Source organism: Amblyraja radiata, chromosome 24, assembly GCF_010909765.2.
Source record: "Amblyraja radiata isolate CabotCenter1 chromosome 24, sAmbRad1.1.pri, whole genome shotgun sequence".
Taxonomy (NCBI): domain Eukaryota; kingdom Metazoa; phylum Chordata; class Chondrichthyes; order Rajiformes; family Rajidae; genus Amblyraja; species Amblyraja radiata.
In genome coordinates, this window is record NC_045979.1 from 23,016,622 (window position 1) to 23,027,032 (window position 10,411).

At 47.5% G+C, this 10,411-nt stretch overlaps 1 protein-coding gene across 1 annotated transcript; it reads right to left on the reverse strand.

Moving 5' to 3' along the window:
* Positions 1-6,423: 6,423 nt before the first annotated feature.
* Positions 6,424-9,736, reverse strand: LOC116986584 (probable G-protein coupled receptor 139). Its single transcript, XM_033042182.1, has 2 exons — positions 9,709-9,736; positions 6,424-7,325 (listed from the first exon to the last, which is right to left on the reverse strand). Exons 1-2 carry the CDS (start codon positions 9,734-9,736, stop codon positions 6,424-6,426), a joined length of 930 nt encoding a protein of 309 aa, XP_032898073.1.
* Positions 9,737-10,411: the final 675 nt, after the last annotated feature.

Genomic DNA, 10,411 nt, shown 5'->3' on the forward strand with positions numbered 1-10,411 from the left:
ACCCTCCAGTCTTCCAGCACCTCTCCTGTATTTAAGAACGACTCGTAAATTTCAACCAGGGCTCCCGCAAATTCCTCACTAGTTTCCTGCAATGTCCTCGGATATATCTGATCAGGCCCTGTAGATTTGTCGACCTTCATACACGACAGTACCTTCAGTACCTCTTCGAAGGTAACACTGACTGCTCTCAAGACACTTCCATTGACTGCCCCAAGTTCCTCCGTCCTACTGTCCTTCTCCTCGGTAAATACAGAGGAGAAATACTCATTGAGGACCTTGCCCATCTTCCGTGGCTCCACACAGAGGTGACCGCTTTGATTTCTGAGACGTCCCACTCTCTCTCTAGTTACCCTTTTCCACTGATGCATTTATAGATTATTTTGGCATTGTCTCCATTCGCGATTCTGTTTAATTTTCTGCCTCACTCATTTTATTTCCAGCTCACCTCTCCCCTCTCGTTCTCTTTTCAAATTTAAAGTTCTCGCTCTTATGGCTTCCCTCGGCTATCAGCGTTTGCATATCCATGTCTGCGAGAATACGCCTCGACCTGTACAGGTCAGTGGATGTCGTGAGAATAGAATCGGTGAAGCCGATAGTACTTCTGGCCATATTGGCGCGTTCATTTACGCACGTCCACTCGTGTGTGAGTGTATGCGTGAGTATGCAGGCTGTGTGTGCGCCAGTGTGTGCGTGTGGGCACGCGAGCAGTGATACGCAGAACAGTTTTTGCATGATGCAAACTGAAAATGCTGGAAATCTTAAGCAGGACGAGGGACATTGATATAGAGTAAAACGGAGTTAGCTTTTCGGATTTGAGGATCTCGTATTAGAACCTGAAACTTTCGAAATGCAACATGTTTAAATCCATATTTGTGTTTGCACCGCTTCATGTGCGTGTATGAAAACGTTGTTATATTGTGTCCACCTTCGTTTGCGTGTGTGCGCACATGGTGCCTGTCTCTGTGCCTGCCTGTATGTGCTTTTGTGCGCACTTGGGTGCGGATACCACGTGTGCATTTGTTCTTACTAAGGTCCGCACGCGTATTTGTTTCGTTGTCTGATCTTGTGTTGTCCAAGCTAAATGCATTTGTGCCTGCATACATATGTGTGTCTGCTTATTTTTATGGATATGTGTGTGTCTGACGTGAGTATCTAAGTGTTTGTACTTCACCCACTTCTGTTTTTAACCTTATCGTCATTATGTAAGTTTGTGTGTCCGCCACGTATGTGCCAAACTGCAATCCCGGACGACTGTCGGTTTATGCTTGCATTGAATTGCACCCACGTAGATTGGTGACTAATTTGTGTCATGGCATTTTTTTTTTTGCATGTGTGTGCGCGCATTTTGTAGCTATATCCGTACGCGAGCGCCTTGTCTGAATGTGTTTGTGGCTATTTTTGTGCGTTCAGTGCTTGAGTGCAGGGACACTGCGTGTGGTTCCACATCTGTCCGTGGTCAAGATATCGATTTTGTTTGCTGTGTTCTGTATTTTCCTCAGCGTGTTGGGACCGTGAGCTCGCACCATATCTCTACTGATTTCCGTGAGTGTTTTCTACACTCTGCTTGGGCAAATGTCTGGGATAAACCTGCATACTTGCATCGTTATCTTCAGATATTCAAAACTGTATATATGCGAGGTCAGAGAAACTGTAGATACAGGAATCTTGAATGAAAGCAAAATACTGCAGGAACTCGGTGGGTCGGGCAACATTTATGAAGGGAAATAGACAGACATTGTCTCGGGTCGGGATATTTCCTAATACTGATTGGAATATGGCGGAGAAAGCGCGGGGGGGGGGGGGGGGGGAGAGGTGGGGAATTACAAAGCCGGGCAACGTGATGGATTGATGCAGATGATGGAGGGAGGTGATTTGCAGATGGGTGGAGTAAATGGCAAAGACTTGAGGTGACGAGGAGAGAAATTATGTTAGATAAGGAAAGAAAAGGAAGAGTGAAATGTATGCATTTACGAGGAGGGACTGCATTGGTTGGGTTTATACTCGTTGCAGCGAAAGATGTCGAGGTTGATACCTAATTTGATACACACAATTCTAGCATTGATGGTATGAGTGGTATAATAGTGTTTTCCACAGCAGAGGTATCTAAATCTAAAGGCAATAGGTGAAGGGTAAACAGTAAAATATTTAGTGTGTATCCGAGGGAGAACAATTTGACGCATGTGGCTATTGAATTTTGGAAAACATAGCCTGAGCGGGTAGGGAAGGCAGAAACTCGCAACAAACTGACCAAATATGTAGAATAACGTTTGAATCACCAAAGCATGGAAGGCTATCAACCAATTGTTGATAAATTGATGGTAGTAACATAAATTCTTGGTTCTTGGTTTCCTGGTCCTCCAAAATATTCCAATGGAATTTAAACTGGAGGTGAAACATTGAAATGTGTCTGCTGGACGGCATGTGGTTGATGGGCCGAATGAGTCTGTTTCTATGTTGCATGATGTAAAGAAGTGTTATTGACACACTGTAACTTTACTTCATTTTATTCATACTGTAGCATTACAGAGAGCACTAGCTGTACGTGGTCTGTCACGGAAACTAGAGAGCGATATGTGGGTGGGGAGGTTGTAATTATACTTGTGATATGGGGAGTGGTTAGTAGTGATGAGGTAACTATATTAAAGGCACATGCATATCTCATCTACATCCTTCCCCTTGGAAACGAAAGGCAAACAAAGTAGTGGACCACGTCTCATGCGCTAGAAACGGTTAAGCAAAGTCGCCTAGCGGACAGGCGGATTGACAACACGTCCCGACCGAGTTCGCATCTCGCCATCTTCCCTCCCTGCAGGAAGAAGTGGAACAGGTGCAGACGGCCGAACTGGAACGGGGGAGCTGGGAGGGGACGGAGAAGACAAGGGCATAAAGGCAGGAGGGGATGCGGGGTCAGCAGCGGGCAGCGCGCGGGCAGGCGAGGGAGGACGAGCCGGAGGAGGATTGGACTGATAGAGCTGAGAGGGTAGAGACCGTGGCATGCGAGGAGCGGCGGGCAGAGCATCGCCGGAGGCCGAAATTGCATTGGGGGAGCAAAAGGATCCGCGGGCGGCGATCGTGGCTCGTTGACGAGCCGCAGGTGTTGGCGGGACCGGCGGTAGACGGTTCCTGCATGGTCGACGAGATAGGACCTTGGCGACCCAGCAGAGGCGACGACGGTAGCGAGCCTGGAGTGACCGGAGGGGGTCTGCATGCGGACGACCTGACCGGGGAAAAGGCGCGGCAGGGGCGGCAGGACTTGTCATGGGAGCGCTTCTGAACATCGCGCTTAAGGGCAATGCGTTCCTGAACAGCAGCGGCCTTGAGGACAGAGGGGATGAGTGAGCGCTGGGCCACCGGGATCTGAGGTCTGGTAGTGCGAGACATGAGCCGCTGAGCAGGGGAGCCCATGGCAGGGTCACGCGATATGTTGCGAAGGTTAAGGAGGGCTAGGAAGAAGTCGGAGTTAGACAAGCGACATTGTTCCAGCAAGTTCTTTGCACTGCGGACGGCGCGCTCGGCCAGACCGTTGCTTTGCAGGTACTCAGGGCTGCTGGTGAAGTGGCGGAAGTTCCAGCTGGTAGCGAAAGCCCTAAACTCGGAGCTCGTGAATTGGCTGCCATTGTCTGACTGCAGGCTGGCCGGGGTGCCAAAGGTAGAGAAATGGCGGCGCAGCTTATCGACAACGGCCGAAGAGGTGAGGGAGTGCAGCTGGTCAACCTCGAACCAGTTGGAGTAGGAGTTGACGAGGACCAGGAAGTGTTTGCCTCGCCACTCGAAAATGTCAGTGGCAACCGCCATCCAGGGCAGCTCGGGTGCAGCCTGCTGCAGAAGCGGCTGTCGTTGCTGGTGGGGGGCGAGACTGTTGCAGGTGGAACACGAGGAGACCCTCTCCCGGATGTATTAAGCCATACCAGGCCAGTAGAACTGGCTCTGGGCGTGAGACAAGGTGGGTTCGGCCCCAGGATGCCCGCTGTGGGCGGCCTGAAAATAGTGGTCGTGCAGCGCAGCAGGAACAACAACCTTGTGTCCTTTCACAACCACGCCGTCGTGTAGTACGAGCTCATCACGGACCAGGAAGTAGGGCACGGCGCCAGCCGGCAAAGCGGAACGACGGTCGGGCCAGCCCTGCTGGATGATGGCAGCAAGCTGTTGCAGGGCAGGATCATCGGCAGTGTGCTCAACCAGGGACTTCATCTGCTGAAGGGACAATATTCACATTGAGCACCATCAGGTCAGACATTTCATAGGGGTGGCGATCGGTGGATGTCAGCGGGGTGCGGGATAGCGTGTGGGCCACGAACATGTCTTTGCCCTTACGATAAACAACTTCGAAAGTGAAGCGCTGGAGCTGCAGCGTCATGCGCTACAGTCGGGATGAGGCAACATGGATCGATTTGTTGAGGATGGTGACAAGCGGCTGGTGATCAGTTTTATGGTAAAGGTGTTGCCTAGAATGTAGTCCTTGAATTTGGAGCAGGCAAACACCACGGCCAGTAACTCCTTCTCGATCTGTGCGTAGTGCTGTTCGGCAGGGGTCATGGTACCGGACGCGAAGGAGACAGGCAGCTGCAGGCCGTCATGGAGCTGTAGACAAGCGGCACCGAGCCCGAACTGAGAGGCGTCGCAGGTGATGATAATGGGACGCTGCAGTTCAAAAAATCTAAGTGCGGGGGTACTGATTAGCTTTGATTTAAGAATGTCGAAGGCCTTCTGGTGTTGAGGGAACCAAGCCCAGGCCATGTCCTTCTTTATCAAATCCCTCAGGGGTACGCTCAGCTCGCTGAGGTCGGGGATGAACTTCCCCAGGTAGTTTACCATGCCCATGAAACGTTGCAGGCTGGGCACATCAGTAGGTGATGACATCCCGGAGATGGCAGCCGTTTTCTGCGGGTCGGGGTTCAGCCCCGAGGCTGTGAATACATGTCCAACATATGTGACCTCCGGGACGCGGAAACGGCACTTCTTGGGGTTTAGTTTCAAGTTGATCTTCCGGGCCCGGTCTAGGACTTGGCGGAGGTTGAAGTCGTGCTCCGCGACATCCTTACCGTAGATCAGGATGTCGTCAACGATGATGGCACACGGTAGACCGGCAAACAGCTGCTCCATTGTCCGTTGGAACACCTCGCTGGAAGAGTTGATTCCGAATGGCATTTGGAGGAACTTAAATCTGCCGAAGGGGGTGCTGAAAGTTGTCAGGTCGGAGGACTGCTCGTCAAGCGGTATCTGCCAGAAGGAGCTCTTGGCATCGAGGACAGAAAAGATTGTGGCCGGACCAACCTACGCAGCGACGTCCTCTACTGTTCTCATGGGGTAGTGCGGTCGTTTGATGGCAAGGTTTAGGTCTTTGGGGTTGATGCAAATCGCGGTAAACTTAGCCAATAAACATACCGGGTCCCGAGCAGATTCACCCGCAGCGTAGACGAAGAAGTCTGACCGAGCCAGGGCATCGGGACCAGCCAGGTTGAGAAGCAGAGAAGCTTTGACTTCTGGGGTGGCGGCAGGATGAGCGATTGTGACATAGTGGTCGAAGTCACGTCTAAAGACATCCCATCGATGGGCAATGTCTGTATCGAAAACGAGCACATCAGGTTTGCGGCAAGAAGTGGCCATAACGAGGAAATAAGAGGGGGGGGGGGGACAAAAAACTGGGGCAAAATTAAATAAACAACCGATAAACAGGAGGCGTAAGGGTAAGAGGTGTGACACCATGTAAAGATGTGTTATCGACACACTGTAACTTTACTTCATTTTATTCATACTGTAGCATTACAGAGAGCACTAGCTGTACGTGGTCTGTCACGGAAACCAGAGAGCGATATGTGGGTGGGGAGGTTGTAATTATACTTGAGATATGGGGAGTGGTTAGTAGTGATGAGATAACTATATTAAAGGCACATGCATATCTCATCTACACATGACACTATGACTAATATTTGCAGACTGTGTAGGTTTGTCTGAGATGGGATTTAAACAGCAGATACCCTGAATGCGGCAAACTGTGGGAATTCAGTCGGTGACGTCACATGCTGCGAGTACTTTAATAAATATATGCGTCCTCAGTAAGGCGTAATGAAGATGTTAAGCTGGTGAGCCGTGTGTGTGTGTATGTGTGTGTGTGTGTGTGTGTGTGTGTGTGTGTGTGGGGGGGGGGGTAGGTGTGTGTGTGTGTGTGCGTGCGTGCGTGCGTGTGCGTGTGCGTGCGTGTGCGTGCGTGTGCGTGCGTGTGTGTGTGTGTGTGTGTGTGTGTTTGTGTGTTTGTGTGTGTGTTGGGGCGAACACTTGGAACGCAGTGGAACAGGTGAAGGAATGTGGACACCAATACTTACTAATGCCACAGTGCAGAAAACGCTTAGGATAAGCGCAATTTATTAACATAAACAGCAAGACGGGTCAAGTGGGACATCACCGCGTATTGTTCGTTTGATCTCAGGACTGAATGCATTTTAAAGTTAGAATCCGTGGAAATTTCATCGCATTCCTTAGTTGTTCCCTAAATTTAGCCTGAGTCACGACGTAAAGAGCTGTGTTCGTGCAGCAGCTCAAGAGCTGCAGCATGAAGCAGAGTTGTCGCATAGCTGATGGTGGAATTGCAACCACCACCCCCAAAAATCGCAGTCGGTTCCACACGTAATACACCGTGAATGGAGCCCATAACAGGATGAAATTTCCCGAGATAACCAGCAGTAAAGTGAGGGATTTGCGACGGTTCTCCATCTCTGGGTCTCTCGCACTATCCCCATGATTGGGTGCCCGGAGTCTCTTGCGGGATCGGCTGGCCATTAAAACGTACCTGATAGTTAAAGCATTGAGAAGCACAACCAGGACAAATGGGATGATAGGGGTGACGAGGTAGTGAGCGAGTTCGATTCCTGCCCAGACCGGTGAATTCACGAGACGGACTCTTGGCATACAAAACCAGGCGGCATACGCAAGAGAATATTCAGATGTGAGCATAAAAAGCCAGGTGATGTTCTTTAAAAAGCTCAGCCCAGTCACTGTTCCTAGAACCATAGCCGCTGTTCTCCCCTGACAATATTTATTTTTCAGTTTCTGACAACAAATGGCCACAAATCGATCAAAGGTGAACGCGACGGTGAACCAAACCGAGCAGTCTGTGGCTGTGAAAAGCAGAACGGCGTGAATATCGCAGACCGGGATAGATCGCACGAAAGTGAAATAATCCCGATAAGCAATTGGAATCTTCCTCAAAATCACGTCGAAGACAACGACTAGTAGATCTGCTGCTGCCATGGCCACGAGGTAGCGAGTGACACACTTGGAGAGGCCGCTCTTTCCTCGGGATAGGATAACAATCGTCACCAAGTTAACTGCGTGTACGGAAAATAAACAGGAAAATTGCATATTAAGCGGAGAGGAAAGTTTGCAATTCCAAGTAGACACCAAAGAGATAAATGTATTTTTCAGATACACGCGTTTCCCGAGGATCATAGGGATTTTATAGAAAGGCAATGACGATAGAATGATGCAGTAGAAGAGGCTATTCGTCCCCTTCAGTTTGAACCCATTAAATGCACAGTTCTTTCCCCACATCCTGTTTATTTCATCCCTTTTAGAGGATCGTATAGATTTATTTAAACCCTCCTTTCACCAAGCACTTTCCACATGCTTAAAAAACAAAGTGCTGGGATAATTCACGTCCAGGCACCATCTATGGAGATCCGCTGAGTTACTCCTTCTAGTTCTTTACTACAAGGGGAACCATCCTTGTGCCTCGGTATACGTGACAATAAACTAACCTGAACTGAACTGAGTTCGTCAGTTCGTCTTAATATTTCCTGATGGCTTGGCCCATTGCAATAAATTAAATCGGTACCCTCGCCAAAAGTTCGAATTTCCTGGTATTGTGTCCAAAATTAGGTAAAGAATGAACTTTTTTTCTCTCCCTCGTTTATTATATTGTTTGCAGTGTACTATGTTTACATATTCTGTTGTGCTGCTGAAGTAAGAATGTCATTGTTCTATCTGGAATATATGACAATAAAACTCTCTTGCCGCTTGGTTGCTAACAAGGTTTATCTGGTTAGTTTTTAAATCTTTCTCAGTTTACCTCTATCCTTCCATCTATAAACCACGCGTTATAACAAAGACATTTTTCTGTTAGTGGTTTATTGAGCTGTTTCCTACCTGGGAAATTTTAACGCAATCATTCTTAACGTTATCTTATTACACACTTTCACATCGCAGACATCCCCCTTTGCACCAGCACGGTTTGCAGCATCGGCAAATTTTAAACTTTAACCCTTTCTTTGCGTAATTGATCTCAAATTCCACCTTTATCATATTTTGTAGAATCTGCTCTTTTCTGTAAACTCTCGGTCAGGTCCAGCTCGTTGCAAGTCAGAGCGAAACGTTACTCGATTCTCTCCATTAAACATTGTGGTACGATATGGTTGTGTGGAGATGAAGATTGTTAATGTTGTCAATGCTGATGACAATGAAGATCATTGTCTCAGCTGCATATTTGTTGGAAGCTGATGTAGTCCCTGGTCCCATTCAGCAAACCCAGATCCACCATTAGAGATCATTAATATGAGCTGGAAATTATCCCGATTCCCTTATATTAACCAACAGTTACTGGATACTGATTGGAGCGGAAACCTGAGCTGACTCCCTATAATGCACTATGTCCACCACACAATAACAGCAATGGTTCAGATCTCTTGACTGAAGTTCATTAAGAATTGTATATCATCACCTACCATTAATAGTCCTCACATTCTCGTGCTTCCTGACTGCAATTTGAATATTGAAATAATAAGAATCTGCTTTACAACAATTTTAAAGCACGGTTATAGCTGCCTCTAGTAGATATATCGTTCCTAAATGCAACAATGTCCTCATATATCTGATAAACGCATTTTAATAGAAGGGTGGACGTGCGTTCAATTAAAAGGTAAATCATTTGGAGACTGGCTAAAAAACAGACAGCAAAACAAACGTGCGTCGTCTCATTGAACAAAGTGGATTTTCCCCGAGGTGTCACTAGAGCACAGATACTCTGATACATAGTATATTCAGTAATCCAGTTACGGACAGCAACCCTGGTGTGCAGGACATCATATGACACGATGAATGGAGAGACAGTAAGCAGAAATGCTCAAAAACGCTGACGGAGCAGACATGGAGAGCAACATACACCGTGAAATCAGGACTCAATCGGTGAAATGACAAACTCAGGAAGGTGCAGTTTAATGCAATGTGCAAACAGAATGGACGCAGTAGGCGCAGAGCAAAATTAAACGAACTAATACATTCTTAAATTGGGCGCAGGACAACAGACTCCTAGGTGGTGATGGAAAGGTGCCGGGTAGCATGGTACTAAAATGGATCATCGATGGCCAACAAGATATTTGAGAAGGAATATTGACATCAGCTGTTATTTACAAATTAAAGCTGAATATGCATTACGTGATATTACATCTCCGTTTAAATAGTGAGGAAAAGCGAAGGCTAGGTGATAGTTTTATATACACCTATATTATGAACATAAACATGACACCGAATCTTATTTACCAAGCGGCCGTAGTTTTGGTCACACACTGACTTCCTGCCACGGCTTCCTTCACCGTTCCAATTCACCATAATTTCCAGGAACAATACCTCACGTTTGAAATAGTATGTTACAACTTACAGAACTAAATAACAACACAGTTAGTTTTCTGTTTCAACATATACTACTAAAAAACTCACCTTTTGGTTTCTGAAGTTCCCTTGCCATCTGGGTTTGGCCTCCATCATCGTTACTATATGGTTAAGTCAATTGGTCTTTACAGACCTTCGCTCTCTGCTCTCCTCTCTCGCTGTCGCAGTGTCTTTTTTAGACGTCATATTTAATTCCGATGGAGACCTATCAATCTCTCCGAATAACCATCCCTCTGTCCTCGTAGTTCCTGCCTAACCCGCCGACCAAATCAGCATTTCCAGATTTATTCCATATTTCCAGCTTCCCCCCTTTTGGTCTAGGAGTTAACGAGTTAATTTTAAAGACAGCGGCATAGTCAGGAAACATCCATTATATTTACGAACGCGTGTCGAGTCTTAGCCAGAGAACTTTGTCAGTTTCGTAGTAGGATACATTTGGCAAATATTGATGTTTAGTTTAGTGATACAGCGCGGTAACAGGCCCTTCGGCCCAACGAGTCCGCACCGACCAGCGATCCCCGCACTTAATACTATCATTCACACACTAAGGACAAATTGCATTTATACCAAGCCGATTAACCTTCAAACCTGTACGTCTTTGCAGTGTTGGAGGAAACCGAAGATCTAGGAGAAAACCCACACAGGTCACGGGGAGAAGGAGTGAACTCCGTACAGATAACAGCCGTGGTCTGGATGGACGCTCGAAAGGCATAGTATTTGCGGAGTAGAATGTGAACAATTGGGAAATGGA

Coding starts and splice junctions, on each gene's coding strand:
- LOC116986584 (XM_033042182.1), bottom strand. CDS start 9,736: ATGGCAAGGGAACTTCAGAAACCAAAAG. Junction 7,326..9,708: donor GGAACTTCAGAAACCAAAAG/GTGAGTTTTTTA, acceptor CCGTACACGCAG/TTAACTTGGTGACGATTGTT.